We start from the raw sequence: 23,888 nt of genomic DNA, 5'->3' as shown, positions 1-23,888 counted from the left end.
TTTTATTCAATGATTATGTTTACCACACTTTTTTTTTCAGATTAACAGCCCTTAAAACTAGATTTTTTCTGGTAGGGATGGCTAGATGGCTGGTTTGTATCATTGTTCTTTTTTTGTATTTCTTCCCAAAATTATGGAAAGGTTATATATTAATTAAAAAATTAGATTTTTCCTAGAAATATACAAATGACAAAGTTATTTAGATTAAGGAAAATAAGTTATTTTCCCTGTGTTTATTAGCCTTGTTTTGCTGTCTTTCAGGAATTTAAGGCAAAATCAAGAGAATGGGATAAGAAGGGGGCAATCTGCCAGAATTCTCTCCTTTTTTTAGATGCTCAACAAAAACTATTGTCTGAGAAATATAATTTATTTCAGGTAAAATTCTCACCTTCCTTCTTTGGCAAGAAAATGACCTCTTATCTCAGCTGGAGTTATTTTACCTTCATTTTAAAAGTCTCACTGAATCTGATGATACATGGATATATTGGTAGTTAATACATTGCTTTAGGTAAGACAGACCCATACTGAAGGAACTAATGATACACACAGTTATTTTAATTCTATTTTTCTCATTAAAATGAGAAAATAAGTATCATGATGAAAATGACAATATTTCTGCTAAAAAAAAACCTGCAAAAAGCAATGCATGCTCCTTTTTACTTTGTTATTTATACTGTGGGTATACTTTTATCTTCCATGCTATTTACTAATATGCAATTAATTGTGACAACAAGTCAATGAAAAGCTTCCTACCAAGTAAGTGGTACATGCCGTTAGTATGTTGACTCAGATATAAAGTTCCCTCAAATCTAAGATAGCCCCAATTTTTTGGAAGATCATACATTTACATTAATATAATTTATGCAGAAAAATAAATTTCTATATGCTACTCCAAAATCACAGTTGGAGTTGTTCATTGGATAACTTACCCCTTTTTTATCAGATTTTTCAGCTTTCAAGTTACCATTCAGTCCTTCATTGATTTTGTTATTCTTTTTTACTTGTCAATTTGCTTATTACTTTTTTTATACAGCCTGTTGATCTAGTGTATTTTTTAAAATTCTTTCCAGTCAAGGACAAATTATTATTTCATGATGTCTTGATGACGTATCCTGCTCAAAAAAAAAGGAAAATAACTTACAAATTAACTGGGCCACATGACAGTTCAAAAATTAATTGGGGGAAGCCGGTTACATTGCTGACTGGTAATTCCCTTTTCCACTCTTACTCAGCTTGTTGGATCTTAATCTAGTGGAAGACTTTATTAACAATTCCTATGAGACTCTTCACCCATATCCAGAGTTTCCAAGGACAGTGGTTAAGTTTTGGTTTTAGATGCTGAAAGCATAATATTGCAACTATTGAACTGCCACACAAATGCGTCACAAAAGCAAAGCTTTGCCTGGACAAAACTCCTGACTGATGCATGTTCATTACATAGTTAGACAAGTCAAAATAGAGTTTTCAACGTGATCACCAACACTTTGCTGTTGAGGCTTTCCCTGCCATCAGTGAACTTTCTTTGAAGACAATTTTCTTCACAACTGTAACATAACACCAACTAATTTATTAAACAGAAGCCTGATGGACTGTTAGCACTTAACTGTTTCAAAAGCGTTAATTGGTTCTGTGTCTTTGTCTCAAGTTCCTCTTTTGTGAGGTCTTTGATTTCCAGCTGGAATCTTGCACTCTGTTTTTCACTGGATGCTTTGACTTTGTGATATGTCAGACTCCATAACTTATATGTTAGGAGGATCTTAATTTATTATCTGTGGAAGTTCAACTTAGCAGCAAATTTCTTCTGGCTTTTTGTTTGATATGCAGCCAGTGGTCAATTCTACTTAGGTGTTCAACCTACACAAATTATGGGAATGAAGTCAGTGACGACAAAAGGGGTCTAAAGCATGCCTTTTTGTAGTCCTTATTAATTAAAAATGGCATTTGTAACCCTATTTATTTTTAATATACATTGTTTTCCTTGACTTGATCTCAGCACATGATATATGGTTTCCAGGTAATATTTTGTCGTTATTTTTCAGCTACTTCAGTCTTCTGAAAGATTACTGCTCCTTTTTAATCTCCCAGTGGAAGGATCCATGTGGATAGTTTTTTAAACAGCCAAGCCAATTACTGTAGTAATTATGCCTCTTCACGATGTCAGTGAATTCGCAAATACCACTTTTCTGAAGTTTTTGGTTTAGGATTTTCATTAGTGCAAGAAACTGAATGGAGTGTGGGACTCTACAGAATGTGCAAATGATTCTTCCCCAAGTTGAAGGATAATGATATCAAAGTACAGTTCCTGTAGTTACTGAGCTGTCTATACACGAACGATGCAATGCCATCTAGTCAAAGGTTAATGTCTATCCTGAGGCACACACACACAACTCCTACTGAGTTCAATGAATCAAAGAGGAACATTACTTTCAAATTATTTTTTATAGATAACTGCTTTGAGTAGGTCATCATAATCATGTTTTTCATATTCAGGGCTAACTAACATTAAATGCTAGGGAAAGAACACAGAAAAAACCTTGAAAAAAATTCTCCTGCCCTTGAAACTTTCTGAACATTTTTCATACCGAGGGCAAGGATCTTGAGAGTAAAAAAAGGAAGCATCCTTTAGAGAATTAATGCAAACTGCTCTAATTGCACCACCTTTTCTAAGCAAATCTTGATGAAGGTGGAAATAGCTTTATGATTTTAGTAGGTTTGGTCCTCACAATTTACATATAGTTATTGAATTTTATTTAAAGATTTTCTTGTTTTATAGAAGCAAACCCAGAATTATCAATTCCAAATAAGCAGTAAGAAACAAAACCAACAAGAGGTAATTACCTATGGCCAGCCTGAAAGTGAAAAGGATGAGTTGATTATTGGGAAGTTAAAGACAACTGTGAATGAAATAGCAATAAACAAGAATAAACTAGAAGAAGAAAATCTGAAACTCCGGGAGGAGCTAAAAATGTACCAAAACCAGTGCCAGGTAGTAATAGCTTTTCTTTTTCATGATGAGTGTGAAACTAATGTTGGAACATGAATTTCTTAGGAATATACTCTAAAAAGCTGTACTGAGATGGCTATATAGAAGATCTGTACATTTGCTGTATTCTTTGCTGGAACCCAGAATGAGCCATGAACAATACGATTTTTTGAGTAACACTTAAAGAGGAAAAAAAATGTTTGATATGTAGTAGGATGTTTTATTCTTGTCTGTTTGTTTAGAGTTTCCTAACTTTCCTATATCCATAGCATCTACAAGAACTTAGCCTGGTTCACTTAGTTCCTTGCATATAAATAACTTCTATGAAATCTCTTTATCTGATTTACGCCCTGTTGTACACTGTGCCATATAGCTAGTAAATAACTATATAGAGAGTGTGTGCTATACTTTATTATTGAGAGAATTTGCAGTCAATGAATTTTTAAGTTGCCAGCCATGTGAAGAACCACCACTTTTTATCTTATCCCCAGTTTGCCATTTTTCAGCTTAGCACTGATCTATGAAGGCAGCCATTTGGGGCTCTTCTTATGGTCGTGATATATGAGTTCATACAGCATTGAGATAATATGAGATATCTACAGCCTTTTTTATTAATATTAGCTATGTTTGAAACAGATCAGGAATGAGATTCTCATTGCTATTTTTTTCTGATAACATATATAAATAATGCTTTTGCTTGTTAATTTAAGCACTTCAAGGTTCACTAATATATTGAATGGCCTACAGTGACTTCTACACTTTCTGGAGAAAGATAACCTATTTCTGCTTATCGACAACCTTGCAGTTGAAGTTATACCTTTGTAGGCAAAATATTTTATATGATTTATTAGGTATTTATAGGAATTAACATGCATGTGGTGGAGGTTTCATTTCCAGTGTTGTGGGAACAGCCAAGTTTAGCACATGTGACGTTTATACATTTCATTTGCAGATTAGTTCACTGAGTGATTTGCCTGTACACAAGTTATTGGTATGCAAGCAAAAAACTCCATTTGGGGGCCTGTTAAAAGGGCTGCCATCAAAAGCAGTGGGACTAGAATATGGAGAGGAACAAACCCTGGCAATTGGAGCAGGTGGATAGATGCTGTATGACAGAGAGAGCAGATGACATTGTGCTGTAGCCTTTAAGAACATCTTTAAGCAAGAGTTTTTTTGGAATCCTGTGAATAGAATCATAGGATCATAGAATCATTTTGGTTGGAAGAGACCCTCAGGATGATTGAGTCCAACCATAACCTAACTCTAGCACTAAACCATGTCCCTAAGAACCTCGTCTAAATGCCTTTTAAACACCTCCAGGGATGGTGACTCCACCACTTCCCTGGGCAGCCTGTTCCGATGCCTGACAACCCTTTCTGTGAAGAATATTTTCCTAATATCCAGTCTAAACCTCCCCTGGCGCAACTTGAGGCCATTTCCTCTTGTTCTATCACTTGCTACTTGGGAGAAGAGACCAATCTCCTTTCAGGTAGTTGTAGACACTGATAAGGTCTCCCCTCAGCCTCCTTTTCTCCAGGCTGAACAGCCCCAGTTCCCTCAGCCGCTCCTCATAAGATTTGTGCTCCAGCTACAGGAGCTGTAGGAATCACTGAAAGCATTTTACATAGAAGTGGAGATAGATGTACATAACACAATCAGCATAAGGGCAGAAAGTAGCAGAACAACCATGCTGGTGGTGTGGGATACTGGTGTATTCATTAGTAAAGCCACATTTGCAAACAGCTGCAGAAGGGAAAGACTGATGTAAGGTCAATGTATGGTGAAAACAGGTAGTTCAGAGAAAACAATTTCTTAGGCCTGTCCGTATGAGAAGGAAAGAAGCCAGAAGGAGTAAGCAGGTTTGTGGAAGGAGTGCTGGCTGGAGGATGGGAATGGTTGGACCTGATGTGGGTAAAGGAGGGAGGAGCAGACAGGAATCTCGATGGGGAAAGGGCTGGTGGCCCTGGCAGCAAGCCCAGTATTGTGCCTCATATATCTTCTCTGCCTATGACCATTTGATGTCTACTTCTAAATATTTCTCTCATACTATTAATTAGCAAGGGAAGAGAGATACAGTGAAATGTATAGAAGACTAGTGTGTTGGCTGTACAGAAAATATGAACTTTAGAAGATCCATACTGAGACTGCAGACTATTTTTCTGTTTTATGAATGGTCTGACAAACTTAATTGCAGCCAGACATGAGAGGCAGCCTGAAAACGTCACACAGGAGGCTTGATTCTTGGAAAGTCTGCATTACGTCAGCTGCTTGACACTAAGTTACATAGAAATACAGCATATAATTGTATTAAAAATGTAGAACAGCTTGAAGTAGAACTAGAACAGGAGCTGATCGGGAAATTTTTGAGGCTTCCTTTTGATATTAACCATGGCAATCTAGTTGAAGCAAAACCTTTCACAGAAAAGAGGCTTTAGTAAATTTTTCAACTTGAAACAGACTCTTAAAATAGTTATATTTCATTACATATTTTCTAAAAAAAAAGTTTTCTGGTTCAAAATTAACTTTCATTTTGATGTTTTAACTAGATGCAATAGATATTTCCTATAATAAGTAGTATGTATCTAAATTATTTTTTGAAGTGATGTGTGGAAGTCATAACCTGAAGTTCTGTTTCAGTTATTGTTGTGGCTGCTGCTGTGGCTTCCACTGCTCCTGCTATTATTAGAATTCACAGAAAAAAATACAATTTATGTAAATATGTATGATGACTGCAGTCTGCCACAGACGATATGACTTCTGCCACACAGTTGTGCAGCATTCATTCTCCTTATCCACCCCAGAATAAAGTCAGAGGGGTTAATCTCCCCCAAATTCATATATTATCAAATAATTGCAGCTATTTCTTGAATGTTGGAGACATGAAGATGATCACAGGCAAGTCTTGCAGGCAATTTTAACAATTCATTAAGCTTTATTTCACTTGAATATGTCCAGAGTTGCATTTCAGAGTTTAAAAAAGCTCTCTCAGCCTTAATTTAACAAAGGATAAGATGAATGAATCTGTATATGCAGCCCCTATAAAAAACACAAAAGCACTTCATATCTGCCTTCAGCAGCCCTTTCGGCCAGAGGAAAACCACAGGCTGCTTGGAAGGAAGGTCATTCTGATATGAGACTCTAAGGGAAATAAACCTTTGAAGTTCTGCTCTTGCGGTGTCATTTCTGGATTCCAGTTGTCATTTGAAAGTTTAAAGGCTTTCTTTTTGCTTTTAAACATGGTAACTGTATTAAAACAAAATGAAGAAATTATGAAAGACAGTAGTGTTTTTAGTGTAATAGTTTTAAACACAAAGGATCAACATCCTTGGAAAACAGGGGTTTTTAAATCTGGAACATGCTTTTGGATCCTGGGTGAGAGGAAATAAATATACTCCAAATATTGTTATCGCCAGAATCTGATTATTATTGCTATTTTTTTGTTGTCATTATTTGTGGTTATATTTCCAAGTTCTTCTCTTACCTGCTGAAACAAGTATACTATGTATTTTAGATGCATTTAGTATGATAAAGCTTCTGAATTATGTTTCATATGATAGTTTCAGAGACAGATGAATTGGAACATTGCAAGAGCTAAAAAATATTCAGCATCTGATTTTTAGATCACATTTCTGGAGGAAGGAACTGATAGGAAAGCCATGCGTTTTTCAGAAATAAAAGTAAAAATAAAAGCATGTATGCCCTTTCCTACAAATTATACAGGTGTAGAAAATGATGTATTAAATTGCAGCATTTTGAGCTGTCTAATTTTATTTAACTATTTATGTATTCGCTTGTTTCTTTAGAATATGGAGGTAGCCTTTTCAGAAATGAGAAATGAGCTGCAGTCACGGGATGCTCTCTGGAGAAAGGTACAGCTAGAATGCCAACAGTTGCATGCAGAATTATCGAAAATCAGAGAGTATAAAGATATGCAGGAGACGCAAACAAAGTATGTATGTTGAAGACAACACTTACATTTACAAGTACTTCTGAGTTAATAACTTCTTCCTTACATTTGAATTAAATTAAGTCTGTAAGAAAAGATACATTTTCATTGGGAATTGTATGTTATGAGATTGCATATATAGATGCAAGGTCTGTTAAAAGGCTTTAATGCTGCCTAGATCTCTACAAATCAATGCATTTCATATATTTCTATTTATATGTTTACAGTCTCTTTCATTTTCTCAGCATTAAACCACTTTGGAAGTAGTGTGATTAAGATTTTTCCTAATCTCCTTTGAGTAAAATATTCATCTTTTCATAGTTTATCTAATCTACCATAGCTCTTTCAGATTATATGAAATCCCAGTCTATAAAAGATTTCAGGATTCTATCTGCATGCACATGCATTGTTCTTAATCTCTAGAAATCTCCCAAGATCCAACCCGGTTTAGACCAAATCTTTGGTTGTGGGCTTTTAAAATGTTTTTTCTTTTTCTTCATCAGCAAGCAGGTCATCCACAGTTTTATGCTGTGGAGAGGATACTGGAAGGTAAAGGTTATTAAACACTCTGTTTCATGTTTTGTTTATTTCATATTTATAGGCATCAATTATCTTATGCACAACTTACTGAGCAAGTGGAAAATAGAACTGCTGAGTTATTACTATTGGCACAAAGTGAAGAACACCAACAAGAAGAGCTAAAGAAGGTATTTCACATCATTAAGTATTTCCAGATCTTATCGTCAATAAGCAGAAGAGAGCAGGAGGTTAAATTGTGGTTTTAGAGGAGCATGAAGTTATCATTTATGAAGGAATTTTCATATGTGGTTGCATTTCTGGAGTTAGTTGTGTAGCTGTAAAATTGACATTCTGATTCTGTACGGTAACAACAGAGCCAAGCTACTTCATTGACATAGTGGTAGGGACCATGCCCAAGCATCACTGGGATTCAGGTAACATCCTGCAAGCAATAAACCCTCCAAGGCTATGAATAACTAATATAGGAGGTAAGCAGTAATTTGTAGGTGGTCTCAGATGTAAGATATGCCAATGGATCAACCGATACAAGTCACTGTGGCAGGAACCAGTCACTTCCTGTGCAGTCCAGTGGCGGGACTGCAGAACAGCATGTGGCCCCACTGGCCAAAACACTTGCAGGCATGTTGTGGTCTTGCTGAGCAGCACAGAGGCAGGAATATCTCTAATTGGATGCAGCTGACTTGGATGCAACAATTTTGGCACGATAGTCATGATCTAGCTCTTGGGGGTTTTTTGCATCTACATCTATTTGTTTACAATTCTAGTATTTTTGTGTAGTTTGCATGAATAAAAATGAAATGCCATCTGTTCCTGATTGTGTACAGTACTATGAGGAATTATTAAAGTGGGTACAAAGGTTGTTATGCTGGCTTTTGGAGTTTTGTTTCTTATATAATACAAAAATCTATAATGGTTATAGCAGAAAGATTATAAAAACAATCTTTGTGTTGATTCTTTGGAGAACTCTGCACAGGAGACAGTGCAGAAAGTTAGACCTTAAATTTTATATATAATGGCAGGGAAAATTCTCATAAAGTGATTTGCCATATATACTCTTTATTTCTAACATAATTTCTTATTAAATAGTCCCTAGATTGATTTATCTATATTGCTCCTAAATTAATTTAGGCTACATTAAACTTATTTTAAACCTAAATTAACTCAAGAGCAATATAAATAAATCATACTTAGGTTTATTGAATTGATATTTCCTTGGATATTCTTTGCCATAAATTCCAATTCTTAAAATTAACATCATTATTCTTATATTATTTTTGAATGTTCGTTTAAATGCCTTATGTTTTGTTCATTTCTAATACTAAATAGGCAAAGCACAAGAGAAGGGTGGAAAAAAGATGTAAAAAGAAATAAAGCTATGTGCACTGAGTCATTAAGGCATTTCATAAAGTCTCAAAAGTCTCTAATTTGCTTAGAAGAGTTGGTGTCTTGGAAGCAACAGCAAAAACAGTCACTGGTAGGTAGTAAGTGATGCAGACAGATTTACTGCACAACATTTTTTCTTTTTGAAACATATTTGCTACAGATAAGAAACCATGTTTATCAAGAGAAGCAGTCCCATCGCTCTGAGCAGGAAAGAATGAAGACAGAAATCTCTGACCTGACAGAAGAGCTTCATCAGAAGGAGATCACTATAGCAACTATCGTGGAGAAAGCTGGTCTTCTGGAAAGACAGTTAAAAATGGAGTTAGAACTAAAAGACAAATTGTTAGCAAAACAACAGGTATGCAAGCAGCCACAACCAGCCTAGATGCTTTTACTCCACTCTATTGATAATCACATACATTATCTGTGAAAAAAATACATTACATTTCATGCTGTAGGTTTCATCAGCAGTGCTGCAATGGCTGTGAAGTATTACTAACACAGTCAAATTGACACTGGAACAAGAAAGCACCAGTAAATGTCAACTGTACATCAAAAGTGCAATTCATTCTGACCTTTTTAACATGCAAAAGATCTTGAAAACTTCCAGTTTGTTGTTCTTGCATGCACTTTATCATTAGAACCATTTCTTAGGTTATCTAGAAAGTTTCCTAATTTTTCAGATTTTTTTAAAGCTTTTTGAAGAGTGGTTGGGGTTGGAGGGGACCTCTAGAGATCATCCAGTCCAACCCACCTGCTAAAGCAGGTTCACCAGAGCAGATCACACAGGGATGTGTCCAGGCGGGTTTGAATGTCTCCAGAGGAGACTCCACAGCCTCTCTGGGCAGCCTGTTCCAGGGCTCTGGCACCTCAAAGTAAAGAAGTTTCTCCTTGTGTTTAGATGGAACCCCCTGTGCTTCAGTCTGTGCCCGTTGTCCCTTATCCTATTGTTGGGCATCTGGAAAGCATCTGGTCCCGTCTCCTTGACACCCACCCTTGACATATTTATAAGCATAAAAAAGATCCCCTCTCAGGGGATCTTATTGTTACAAATCTGCTTAGAAAATTCTGGTAATTTGAAAGCTGAAAACTGTAAGATACCAGTGCTCTAATGGCAAATTTCGGTTTTAAAACCAAATATGTTATCTTCATTACTTAGTTTTGTAAACCAAAAAGAACCTTCATATTCAGAGCTTTCTGGGTATTCGGGTTTTCTGAAGGGTTAACTGCATATTGAAAATTGTGATTAACATAATACCTTACTTTTGGCAGTAGGAAATTTAACGTTTTGGAAAATGAGTTGTCTCCTACTGCGTGGCACTGTACCAGGCCATATTCCTTGTTGTTTCACTAGAAGAGTGGATGTTGTTCCTAGGATTCACAACTAGGATTTCATCCAGTTTCAGTGGCCTGCAAAATCTGTCCCTCCTTATGTGTTTTAACTATGTGAACTCCCTTATATTCCTGTTATCACTTCTTTCAAAAAGGTAAATAAAATCAGAGGCATTGTATTTTTTATAGAAGTTCAATACCTCCTTCTGCTTTACTGTTGCTGTATTTTAGAGAAAATCATTATAGTTAGTTTCATAATTCTTTGTCTTTATATCTAAACTGAGTGTTATTTCAAGTTAACAGTTATACACTTGAATTTAACTAAGGATTGAATCTTTTCCTAGTTGTTGGATTTCCAGTACAAAGTTATCAAATCTGAAAACACACATCTAAAAGAGATGTTGGAAAACCAGGAGTGTAAAAGTTGCATGGTAATTATATATTTTTTTATATCTGTGCAATATGCAGAACAGTTACTTATATTTACTGTAAATGTAGATTAAGATCATGGCAGATTCAGAGATTTCTGGCTTGAGTAAAAGAAATAAATAATAGGGTGTGTGATATAATCCAAACCAAGTGGTATTCACACACAGCCTGTAGATGGGTATAGCTAGGCATAATTTTGACCTTAATTGTAGTAAACTAGAAGTAAGCTAAATTTTTCAGTAACTGTCTAGACAGTAAACAGTTTGTTGGAGCCTGTTTTTTCTAAGTGACATCGCTTCAGAAAATATTTGTTTTTAAACAGTCATCATTCTCACAGATACAAATATATGTCCCTTTTTTACTGTTTTATGTCTTTGTTCATATGATATTTAAATAGTAGTGTAAAAAATTGACACATTTTGCCCCCACTCAGCTTATTTTCAGACTTTAGTATTTATTTCTCTCCAAATAGGGGATATTTAAAGTTCAATTCATAAAAAGTGTGCATAATATCATGTAGAACTGCAGTTTATATGGACATAATAAATATTATATATGCTGCCTTCCACAATAAGCTTCAGAACTTCCCTTTTTTAAAGAACATCTGCAGTTATTGTATCTCTCACTATGAAAAAAACAACTGAAATGTTGCTTGTAAATACTGCTGTAAATACATCTGGGGGAGGATTTGTGGCCTGTTAATTGTCTTATTGTAGACCGACAAATGCATGAAAGAATGTAAAATTTTTCCACACCCTTAAAATAACATATATGTCTATCAGTGATGTATTACCTATACATATATGTACAATATTATGGCTATATGTATATATGATATATTACTGTGGAAATATGAATGTATGTATGAATGTCTAGCTCTTCTCTAAAGTGATGTTCTTAATGAAGATTGAGAAAAGCTGTGGGACAAGAATCCTTGCAGATATCACATTTGCTAAATTTTAACAGTAAAATCTGGTTACTAGATATACCACGGTCACATATCAATGTGTCTGTGGACTTAACATTTTTTCCTACTTTACACTGAAGATTGTGAGATATTTGATATTAAGATTGCAGGGACTGGAGAGATTTTTATGGATGTGTTTGTACAGTACAGCAGAGCCCGCAAACTGGTGGCAGCCTCGGTCAGTTTGGGGTAATGCACCATCAGGTGCATTACTTATTCAGATTCCAAAGGCAATGTAGCTGTGCTGCCTCAGTTTTGGCGTTTGTGCTGTTGTAACTGTACTGCTGATCCTAGAGATATTAGTGGGAGGGTGATTTAGCACCATCCTTCTTCCTCTGTTCTGCCACTCCTCTCCACTTGGGAAGCATAGCTGAGGCCATGCCCCCCACCCTTACATAAAATATTAAATTTTCTTACACTTTCTGGCACTTCCATGCCAGCTTGGATCATAAATTTCCCCTAAGACTACCTAAGCAAGGCAAGGTCTGTACGAAGACACAACATCAGACCAGTTAGAATCACAGAATGTCCAAAGTTGGAAGGGACCCACAAGGATCATCAAGTCCAACTCCTGTCCCTGCACAGGACAACCCCACAGTTCACACCGTGGGTCTGAGGGTGTTGTCCAGTCTCTTCTTGAACACTGTCAGGCTTGGGGCCGTGACAGCTCCCTGGGAGGTAGTGCACAGAATAGACAAGCTTTCAGGTGCAGGAGCCCAGTGGTGCTAGCAGTATACTAAACCAAACCCTTAATACTCTTGAGTTGTTGGGTTCCAAAAGGATAAGGTAAATCTAGAAATATATGAAAGCACTAGTTAATAAAAGGCATGGGGTTTTAGTCTTTTGAGTGTAATCTAATAAATCTGTTGAGAATTTTCGGCTGGTGACAGTAAACTGTTGCAAATGCATTTATACAGAACAATGCAGAATACTGCAGAGAGGTAGCTCCCAATGAGCTAGCTCAGGTGTGCATCACAGGCTTCATGGAACAAGTGACGGGACAAAAAAGGAATGAGGTATCCTGGCTAATTAACCTCCAGAGCTAATCTCCCTCTTTCCCCGTGGATCTCTTGGTGGACGGGCCTCGTTAGCCCTGGTCACAGCACATGTGCTCCTTGCACTTGTGGTATTTTGGCTTGTATCCCATGTAACCCAGTGGAGAAGCAGGGTTTAGTGATACAAACCAGGATCTCTATTTTACTGCTTCTGAAACTGAAGGCGATTGTATCTCGGCACAGATATTAAATTGTGCCCGTAGACATGCCTTGTATCTAGTATAGTAATGAACTCCTATAATTTTTCTTGTTATTTTTGGTGGAATTGTTACTGGAGGGAGCAATACAGTCTGCAGCTCTAGCCATTATGGTTGCTTTTATGTCATAAGTTTTACAAAGCAAGCAATGAATATACAACAATAATATTTTGAATGCATGTTTGTTGAGAAATTTTAATTTGTTTTATTGTGTTATGGAGGCTGTTATCCCTTCTTTTCCATTCATCTACAGTGTTTTTTATTCTGGAGGCAATTCTCTTGGTTTGCTATAAGTGCTGCACGATTATATATAGTAGCTAGGTCTTTTTTCAGCATAGAACATTGTTTTGTGTTTGCTTGTTAAAAATAGTAACATTTATTGTGGAAAAAAATAACTATTTAATGATGGTTGTATCTCCTTTCACAGACTATAGATTTATCTAACAAAGAACATGGAAATTTCACAGCTTCCATTCCCGAACTGGAACATGAGAATGTAAGATTACAGAATAGTCTTGTTAAACTACAAAATGACACAGAAACATCAATACTGGGTCACATGGATACATTTAGAGAAACAGAGAACAGCTGCCAAACCCATTCAAAGATGCAAGAAAAAGAAAAGAGGTAATATTTAGATTGTACACGTATATGAAATTTCCTGTAAGTTTTTTGGAAGCATCTAACTGGGCCAACCTGTTAAGCTTTTTTTCTGTTTCTGTTCATTCGGAACTCCCACCAACATAAATATCAGACCTAGTTAGTCTATTTGTAAGAACTTCTTACATGTTTCTGGGTGGCTAACTGAATTTGGCAATACATGGAGTCCCAGATATGTTTGATCATTATTTCAATATTTGTCACACGAAACAAAAAACTTTTTATTTGCTGCTTAAGTTATTCTTAGTTCCAGGTTTTGCAAAACAGGACGGAATGTATTTTTACTGCCAAATAAAAACAAGACAAGGAAAGGATATAAAAACCAACATGAGAGGTAAACTGCTTCACAGGAGGTTATCATAATAAGCAGTTTCAACTACAACTCCTGCTGAAAAGCTTTGTGTCCCACCAGTTTAATTTGCTGGAAGTTTCATTAAATATATTTTAATGCCTTGTCTAGTTTTGGTGTTCTTGGGTGACCTGATTTTTAAAAGAAACATAATTTCAGATGCCCTGAATAAATCATTACTACAATAAACTCCTTGCTAGGAAAAAATAGTGACACTTAAGAATATGCAAACTCATAGAAAACATACTGTATTGATGACTTCCTTCTTAATTCCCTGTATCCAGTGAAGCACTGAATTACATTCAAATATGTTAAAATCATGGGATTGCATTAATAAAAAAATCAAACTCCCTGCTAAACAATATTTCACAGTATAGGAGAGTAAAAATTAAGAGGAATCTAAATATTTTGATCATTTGTAATAAAGAACTTACTTGATAGTGCGAATGTAAAACAGTTTTGTGAAAGAAAGATTAAATAATTGGAGCTAAAATTGTACAGGTTAAAATTTCAAGCTCATACATTCAGTCTTCGGCAAAATTTAAAGTGATTTTCTCTCTGCAAAATAGAAAGGCATCCCATTATATGTAGCTACGGTCCCTCCTGATTTTTGCTTTTAAATATGATGTTTTATGTTGGAGGTGTTATTCATGTTTATGTAGATACATACATTATACATGTGTATATATACACATATATATGTATGTATATACATAATACACACACATAAATAGAAGTGGCAGGCATGGCTGTTTTCCTAAAGTTTCGAATTATAGGTTTGGCTGAAACAAACATTTACAAACCAAGACACAGATTATTCTGTACATGGAGGTCTCATAATTTCACTGAAAATTGGTCAGCGCAATTTTTGCTCGTGCTTCCAGTCTTCTTAAGTGAGAAAAAGTAAGAAAAAGAATTACTTTTTCCTGTTTTCTCAGGAATTACACTTGCTGTATATGAGGAACTGTGATATGTCATTAATGAGAATTTAAGTGTAAGAGACAATAGAACTACGCATGTAATCTGCAGGATTTTTATTTCATAGCCATTGAAGACCAATGTTAAATCAAAACTGGGAGAGATAAACCAGGGAGAGCAAACCTCCCGCACGACAGAAATCTCAACCACACTACTGAATACCATTTCTACTCTGATTCTAATTAATCTGATGAAACAGATACATTGAGCCTGGTTTTCAGGATCTAAAATATGCACTTGATTTCCTAAATTAAAAGCTTTTTAGCTAAATAAATACATACGCAGATTTCAAATAAATGCGCAAATCCCACAAGTACTGCATGTACGGATCAGCAAACCAGTCTTTGTAAGACTGGACTCCCTCTGTACTCTCTGTTCCCAACACGGAACTACCTCAAGATTTTCTCAGAAAACTAAAATGTTCAGCCATCAAAAGTATGCAGATAAAGCAGGCAATTGATGTTGGCTGAGTTAAACTCTGGGGTATGTTTTATTTTATTGTGAGCATAAACCATGTTATTTCTATTTTAATTTGCAGTTCTGTTTCCATGGTAATTATCACACTGGAGAAAGCGGAAAAAAAAGTAAAAAAAAATCTAGAAAACGTGGTGTTTGTGCAGGGGGGGAGTGTTGTGTTTTAAGTAGTAATTTTCAGAAGCTATACTTTTTGTTATTCCTGTTTTCATTCAGTAGCCTTAAAAGGTTTGCAAAGTGAAAAAAAAGTCTCCAACCAAGTATATTCTAGAATATGTTTCAGTCATGTCTCACAACCAATACTATCGGAGGCATGGGCACAGTCATTAGATCGGAGACCTCTAGAGAAAATACAGGAAATTGCAGGAAATTGTATTGGTGATTTAGAACGAGGTGTGATTCCTTCTTCCTTTCAGGACACAGTGAATTTCTAAATACTACAAAGTAAGATATGCAGGAGTGGCATCTTTTTGCTAAGAAAGGCTGTGGCCACATCACACCAATAACCACTTCACTTAATTATTGTTCTCATATATGATAATTGACTTACTTCTCTAATTGCCATTTACATGAGCTTTCCCCACCCTTAAGATTTCAGTCCTTTAGTTAGTCCTTGGCCACACGCGGTTGATTTTCATTTTCACGTGGTTGAGGAGGGCTTGTTCTGATGAAGCTGCTGTGTTTAGCCTGTTTCTTCCAAAATTAAAACATGCATGTGAGTTCCCAAATGAAAGGTTGCTTATTTACCATAAAATACACATTAAAAAAGTAATTGCTCGAGCCACAGTGCAGTTTTATCATGTGGTAAAAGCAAAGGGTAAAGGCTAGGACAGAATGTTTACTCAAGCATCACTTTAAGGGTCTGTGTTGATAGGGAAATACCTGTCTTCAGGAGGTTCTCATGACCTTTGGGATGTCCCACACTCCCAGTCACACTCACCACCATATCAGTTATTGGAATGGATAAACTGGAAGCTGTTAAAAGAGTCTCTGCAGGAAAACACAGAATCACAGAATGTCAGGGATTGGAAGGGACCTCGAAAGCTCATCCAGTCCAATCCCCCTGCTGGAGCAGGAACACCCAGATGAGGTTACACAGGAAGGTGTCCAGGCGGGTTTGGAATGTCTCCAGAGTAGGAGACTCCACAACCCCCCTTGGCAGCCTGTTCCAGTGTCTGTTTCCCTTACTGAGAAGAAGTTTCTTCTCAAATTCAAGTGGAACCTCTTGTGTTCCAGTTTGAACCCATTACCCCTTGTCCTATCATTGGTTGTCACTGAGAAGAGCCTGGCTCCATCCTCGTGACACGCGCCCTTTTTATGTTTATAAACATTAATGAGGTCACCCCCAGTCTCCTCCAAGCTAAAGAGCCCCAGCTCCCTCAGCCTTTCCTCATAAGGGAGGTGCTCCACTCCATCATCTTTGTTCCCATTTTTAACCATTTTTTAAACCAAGCTGGCAGTCACACTTGCAAGGCAAAAGCAACAGCACAAATTCTGAAGACATTCTGATCATTAAAAACCTGTAGGGTTTTTTTTTCTCAAGACCAGGTACGTCAACTGGCACAAGCTGCGTAAGGAATTTGTTTTGCGCCAGACGTCATTGATCGCATAGGGACCAGGCTGATTTTTTACGTGAGTCTGGAGAAATTGATCCTGTCTATATAAATTCCATTTGTGAGGATATTGTTCTTTCACTCTTGTCCCATATGTCGCCATGTCAACAGTGATATTATTTTTGTGAAGTATGTGTATATGTTAAATGCTCTGTGACAGGAAATCCACGGAAATCTTAAGTTATTCAAAGGCAGTTACTTTTTACTTGCACTGCCAGTGTTAACAAATGGCCTTTTTTTACAAATTTGCGGATATTTACCCACCTTTACATTTGTATTCAAACCAGACCTCTATTCTTAGATATCATTTTGAACTGAACTGGCAGAAATTTAAACCCCAACTGTGAAGTCTGTCAGAAGTGAAGGCATAGTATCCATATCAAAGCACCTAAATGTAGGTGTCATGTTTTTCCAAGATAGCAAACAGCCAAAGCAATCCTATGGATTACAAGAGGAAATGGAGTTTCTTTAAAAAATCAGTCCTTTTTTTCCAGAGGTGATTGTCTGTTTTTACTATCTAAAAGCTATCATAACGGTAGTCACGCATGTCTGAAAATTCTGATCTTAGTGAAGTAAGCTATAACATAACAGTAATAACTGTTATTAAATACATATAAATACATAGAGAAACAGTTACAGTATCACAGAATCACAGTATGTTTGGGATTGGAAGGGACCTCGAAAGATCATCTAGTCCAATCCCCCTGCTGGAGCAGGAATGCCTAGGTGAGGTCGCACAGGAACATGTCCAGGTGGGTTTTGAATGTCTCCAGAGTAGGAGACTCCACAACCCCCCTGGGCAGCCTGTTCCAGTGTCTGTCACCCTCAGTGAGAAGTTTTTTCTCAAATTTAAGTGGAACCTCTTATGTTCCAGCTTGATCCCATTACCCCTTGTCCTATCACTGTTTGCCACCGAGAAGGGCCTGGCTCCATCCTCGTGGCACTCACCCTTTATACATTTATAAGCATTAATAAGGTCACCCCTCAGTCTCCTCTTCTCCAAACTAAAGAGCCCCAGCTCCCTCAGCCTTTCTTCATAAGGGAGATGCTCCACTCCCTTAATCAGCCCTACGCTGGACCCTCTCCAGCAGTTCCCTGTCCTTCTGGAACTGAGAGGCCCAGAACTGGACACAATATTCCAGATGGGGTCTCACCAGGGCAGAATAGAGGGGAAGGAGGACCTCTCTGACCTACTGATCACCCCCCTTCTAATACACCCCAGGATGCCATTGGCCTTCCTGGCCACAAGGGCCCAGTGCTGGGGAAAGCAAACAAACAAAAAACAGATCACATAGACTTCACTGTGGGTTTACAGAAGAAATTACTTCCAAAAAGGTCAGAACACAAGATGAAAAACAAATCTGTGATTTTATTATTCATGCCATCTATCTTCAGTTGTGGCAGATTTTTCACTGTGCCCTTCATACGAACATTAGATGGACTGGACTTTAAAATAGGGGGGATAAAAAAAGAAAAATGTGTTCTCTTGTGTCCAAAGAGCAAAGTGTATTTATTTAAAGAAAGGCATGAAAGAAAGGAGAAAACTCTGCCTTAAAAAGGTGATTTAGAAAACTAGAAAATTCGGTGAATATTCTCAGAGAGTTTTATGTTAAAATGTATAATAATATTATAGCAATAATAATATTATACTATCATGCTTATAATTTGCTTTTCTGTAGCATTCAGAGTGTCTCAATCACTACTTCTTTTACAACCAGAGAAAAATATGTTCTTCATTAGTTCTCTTAGTTCTGCACAGTCCATTCATGTAGCGCTCAGTTTCATGTTTCAGGGCTTAGGCACAAGCAGGGTCCATTAAGACTGCACAGCCACTCTCTCCCAACACCATATTATCTAAAGTAAGATTAGAAAATGATGGTGTGATCTTCCTGCAGAAAACACTGTCCTTTCCATGTGCTTGGCAAATTCTTTCTTTATTTGGGGGGAAAAGAAAAGCCTTTTCCTTGGATCTGAGCAGCACTGCATACTCCTTAATATTTATAATAATTACGTTTTAGTGGGTGAGAACTTGATTTTTAAAAGCTTTTAAGGCTGCATTTCAAAATAGTAAAGTGTTTTAGGATATTTGCCATGAGAGGATCTTCTTGAACAGCTATCATGTTTAAGTATATACCAGTTACCTCCGAAGACTAAAATTTTGATTTTATCATAAGCACAGACCTCAGTACAGTGACATTTTTTTCCTCAGTCAGCAACATTGTAACAGTAATGTAATAAAGTCTGATTTTTTTTTTTTTGCATGTTTTGGTATATAATGCAAGTAAAGATACAATTGAAAATTAGTCTAATTCAGTAGACAAGCTACTTTTTAAATTCTCTGCTCTTATCAATGTGGTTTAAGAATTGTTCAGTTAACTGTCAGGAAAATAAGATGCTTTGAATGGAAGAAAATAGCTTTCTTTTTGTTTAAGGTGCTATTAACTGTAATAGTTTTGGCTTCACAGAGCTACAAATGAATACAAATACATGCTTTCACATCCATTCTGATCACTGTAAGTGGGATACAAAAGTTATGGAACACCATAATAAAATACTTAAAAATTCTTTTGTGAGCATGAAGGTTTCACTTATTGTTACAAACGCATGTTCTTGTACATTTTTTTTTAAAGTGTATTTAAAAAAATTCTCTATTTCTCCCGTTAATCTCCAATGTATTATCATTAAATCAATGGAGAAATTAGTAGTACAGTAAAAATGCAGGATCAAAGATTCCTGTACTATTTTTTTATTTAACTTATTTAAGCATTTATTCAAAATTCTAGGTATTTGAACACAGTTGTTTAAGGTGATATTAGATCAAAATTGGCTAATTACCCAACCACTAATAAAAGGGGTCTTTCCCATCTCACTTATAATTTCATATTTCATTCCCTCCATTTCTGTCGCTAAATTCACTCTAGTTCCCCTCATACTGAAAGCCAAGTTACACGACTGGAGAGTGCTCACATCGCTGCTTCCCCCAAAAAGCTAAACGGGTGGTAACCTTTGGAAATGGGTGGGTAACAAACACATAAGGACTATTGGTATCTTCAATACCTGAAGCAAGTTTCTGTTTTATTTTTTGTCCTGCTACAGTTATAAGGCAAAGTTACTCAAGCTCCAGCGGAAGGGTTTAAATTAGTGTGATTTAAGTCGCAGCTGAAGCAGACAGCGAATGCACACTCAGGCATTGACAGTAACTTAGGTAAAAGGCTGGTAAATTGCTGCAACTTGGTAATGCTTAATCTTACACCTGACTTGATGTACAAACAAATAAAAGAAATAAAAAATAAATCTTAAAAAAACCCAAACCAAGCAAACAAACAAACAAAGGCAAAAGAACCAAACCAAACAAAAACAAACTGAAAAAACCCAACACCAAAACAACAACCTTGGCTTTGCTGTGATAGCCTGGTTTTGACTAGCTTTCCTACTTTCTTTTTTTTTCTCTTTTAGAACTTTCCAAAAGGAAGATGAATGGGAAATGGAACGCCAACAGACCGCTATGTGCAGACCCAGTGGTTACCACAGAAACTGTAGTCCTGCTTTATATGGCCAACACAGTATCACTGGTTCAAAAAGTGATAGCGCTTTATCTCCTTATGCACTTGACAGAGGTCCTGAACAGAAAACAGATGATAAATCTCCATCACCACCAACAGGGTATCCTTTGGGCTTTGGTGGGCTGTTTCCTGAAAACGGCAGAACAGGCAGCTTACTGAGCCCTGCTTACAATGCAGAAGAAAACAAATTATCCGTAAGTAACTGTTTTCCTGTAACACATATATTCTCAAAGATCCATCTGTGGACCAAATGCAGCCTTGGAGAAGCCAAAAATTAGATCACGCCTTTTATCTTTATTGTTTATATAGTGCCAGCCCAGCAAAAATAGAAATACCTCATCATAATGTAAATGCAGTTTTTCTGGAGATTAAACTCCCCTACTGGGCCATACCTCTGTACTAATAATAATGGTGATAATTACTTGCTGTTATGTGACTGCAAGAGAGATTTCTACATTTTAGCTCGTTGCCTTCTATATTGGGGTACTCTGCTTCACACTGCCTTCTGCAAGGGCACTCTGCTTTAAGCGTATTTCCATAATTCCTGCAAACTTACTGCCTTAAGTGCTTTTATACAAATGAAGTTTCTACAGCATTCGATTGATGGATGAAATTAGAGGAACTGCAGCAACTATTTTCTACATGTTAGCTATTGTATTTGAGAAGGAAAAGAAATGAAAAATGCTGCAATCCTTATTTTTTTGAAATGGAAGAGTAATAGTGCAGCATTCTTTCAGTCTTCATAGGCTGGAGATTACCAGCCTCCATGACAAGTGGGATAAATCCCATTTTGCTTAGGGCAACTTCTTGGGAAAAACTCTTCATATAATTCTTTGACTTTAGACCTCTCTTTAAATTTGAGCTTCATCTTCTTTCATAGTATCTTCTATTCTTCCTTAGGCCACCACTACAGGCCACTATTTTTACCATTTGAAAAGTTAGTGCTCATTTTCCAAACCCCAGACCGTGCAGCCACAACATCAGTAAATAACAGAACTGAGAGATTAGTGAGGGTTGGAGTGTGGCCATCTCTGTCCAGCTGTGACACGAGCATCTTTGTACCCAGGAGATCATGAACTGCAGGTGTGTGGCTCAGCCTGCAGAGAGAGCAGAGGGAAGACTTCAGCATTTACCAGAAGAAAACAATGGGCAATTTTCTTGCCACTCGTCACCTTAAGTGGGAGAGAAGAGGCATCATGACACCAACAATCACCTTCAAACAGCTTGTGGTTGTCACGCTCCAGTTCTGCTCTCCACTTCAGAAATGGTCACACATGCTTTCCCATTGGAGACGTGGCTGCTGCAAAACTTGTCTTCCCAGCCCAGAATGTCCCCACAGAGGGACAGCACCGCAGCGGTGACCCGCGTGGGACACAGGGACTGCAGTGCAGCCCTTCACTGACCGAGGGCCTGGCAGCTGTGTCCCGGGAGTCAGAGAACAGAGAGAGAAGCACATAGTGCTGGATGTTTGACTGCAGTTCCATTTTCTACTCTTGTGGTACTCTTCTACTCTTCACAGGAATTTTAAGTAAATGGCTGTTGCTTTCTCATGGTTTGGGAGTCTTCCTCTTGAAACTGCTAATTGTGAAAAGAGTTGTCTGAATGTTTTCAGGAGATTCTGACAAATACTAGTTCTCCTTCTCTCTTCTGTCAGAAGTGTCAGACAGAAACACCAGACCACAAAGCTGCTGTTTCCAGCCAGCCCAGGGAAAATGTCCATTCTGAGACACTCCTGCAAGCTGCAGGGAAACTATTTCCCAGCTGGCACTCAGGACAGGGTCGATGCCAAGACAGTTGACAAGATTATAAGGAAAACACTTTCCAGCTGGTGTGTGGGCAAAGTACATAATGAAACTATTAAGCAAGAGATAATTCTCGTACAGTGTTTAAGTCCAAATCAGTGGCATTGAAGCAGGTACAGGTTCAGAAGATCTCCAAAATTAAATCAGCACTCAGACTGCCATTGGATACCACAGATTTAGTGCCAAGATGATTCAACAGCCTGTTGCTCTAGAGCTCTGTGTTCAAATGCAAAGCCATTGCATTGGAGAGAAAGAGGAAAGAAAAGTACAATATGTTGTAAACAGAGTTCTTTCAGGACTGATGTTTCACCTAAGTGAAATCTCCAGTATGTTCGAAACTTTTGAAGATGTTATAAAGGACCATTTTTCTGAAGAATATTTGTAGCACCAATTGAAAACATCGGAATTGCGGGTGATGTCCAGATACCTACCAGAATTACTCTGTTGGTATTTAGGGAAGAGAAAAATGTCTCTAAGGTTTTAGACAAAGACTTCTATCTCTCCTCCCAGTAGAGTGTCTTCAGACAACTTTAGTAAATGTTCCACTGCAACTTCTGTCCTACTTCTGTTCCTACTAAACAGGAACTTCATGTTCCTACTTAGAGGTTACATGTGTAGAAAAAGGCACTCTTAGAGTAAACTAGAAAGCTTAGTTGAGATTCACTGGAAATTCCCATAACCCCAAAAATTCTTGTTTCACGGCTTTTCAAATCTATGGAGATACTCATTCTCTGAACAGCACTTCTCTTTCTGAAATAAACAGCTTTAGAAAATAGGTGTCTGTTCCTTTCCCAGACTCTGGAAAGGCTATTCCATAGAACTGTCCGATGTCCAGCTTCAAGTTTAATCCTTCCCACAGAAAACAAATAGATAGATAGGTAGGCAGAATAAGCAATAAGATTATTTGCCCCTTCAGAATAGTCCATTTCTACACAATTTCTTTATTTCAGCTGGAGTAAGCAGTTACGTACATTGTGCTTCCCAGTGTGGATCATCAACTTGTAGCCACAAACACCTTCTGATGTTTCTCTTCAGATGATGGACAGTGTCTGCTCTTGCTTTCAAGACTTGGATAGACAAGAAAGGCTTAGGCTGTAGCAAGGAAAATTTAAATGTAGTTAAATTAGTTCTTGCTTAAGGAGAAGACATATTTAGCACAACTTTCATATGTGCAAATGTGCACCTCCATGAGGTGCACTCCTCCATTTCCAGCAAATGATGAGACAAAAAAGAGATTCTCATCACTAGTCTACACCAAAGAAATTTGGGATCAACTGATACTGTAGAAATGAAAAACTGGAGTCCTTGTTGCCTAACTACTTAAACAAGTTTGATTGAAAACTTACCAATGAACCCATTTCTATCCAGCTCCAGTTAGAAAACCAAAAGATAAAGAAGTATTATCTGAGGAAAAGAAATTCAGAACTGGGGACCATGAATCTCATCTGAGACGTGGATTAAAACAGTTTCTTTATGGTTTTTCTTCCTCGGGCACTGAAAGTAAAGACAATAAAGAACATAGTGAGAGAACAGACCAGAGGCTAGGAAAGGAAAGCTTAGTTTGCTGGCAAGAAATGTTGCCTTTTAGACCTGTTTAGATACAACGTTCTAAGTGCA

The 23,888-nt window shown here is 37.2% G+C and overlaps 1 protein-coding gene across 1 annotated transcript in view; it reads left to right on the top strand.

Annotated features, from left to right (window-relative positions):
• Nucleotides 1-23,888, top strand: part of DEUP1 (deuterosome assembly protein 1) — a gene marked incomplete at both ends in the record, with an annotated part of 44,093 nt that overhangs the window by 17,576 nt on the left and 2,629 nt on the right. The window contains 8 exons of the mRNA XM_080338616.1: nucleotides 262-375; nucleotides 2,774-2,986; nucleotides 6,787-6,932; nucleotides 7,531-7,636; nucleotides 9,013-9,210; nucleotides 10,529-10,615; nucleotides 13,260-13,459; nucleotides 20,363-20,663. Of these exons, the coding sequence (XP_080194742.1) occupies nucleotides 262-375; nucleotides 2,774-2,986; nucleotides 6,787-6,932; nucleotides 7,531-7,636; nucleotides 9,013-9,210; nucleotides 10,529-10,615; nucleotides 13,260-13,459; nucleotides 20,363-20,663 (1,365 nt within the window). The remainder of the gene's footprint in view (nucleotides 1-261; nucleotides 376-2,773; nucleotides 2,987-6,786; nucleotides 6,933-7,530; nucleotides 7,637-9,012; nucleotides 9,211-10,528; nucleotides 10,616-13,259; nucleotides 13,460-20,362; nucleotides 20,664-23,888) is intronic.

This window comes from Nesoenas mayeri, assembly GCF_963082525.1.
Source record: "Nesoenas mayeri genome assembly, chromosome: 1".
Classification (NCBI taxonomy): domain Eukaryota; kingdom Metazoa; phylum Chordata; class Aves; order Columbiformes; family Columbidae; genus Nesoenas; species Nesoenas mayeri.
Note: the sequence above shows the minus strand (reverse complement) of the source record. Positions and strands in the feature narration are given on the sequence as shown.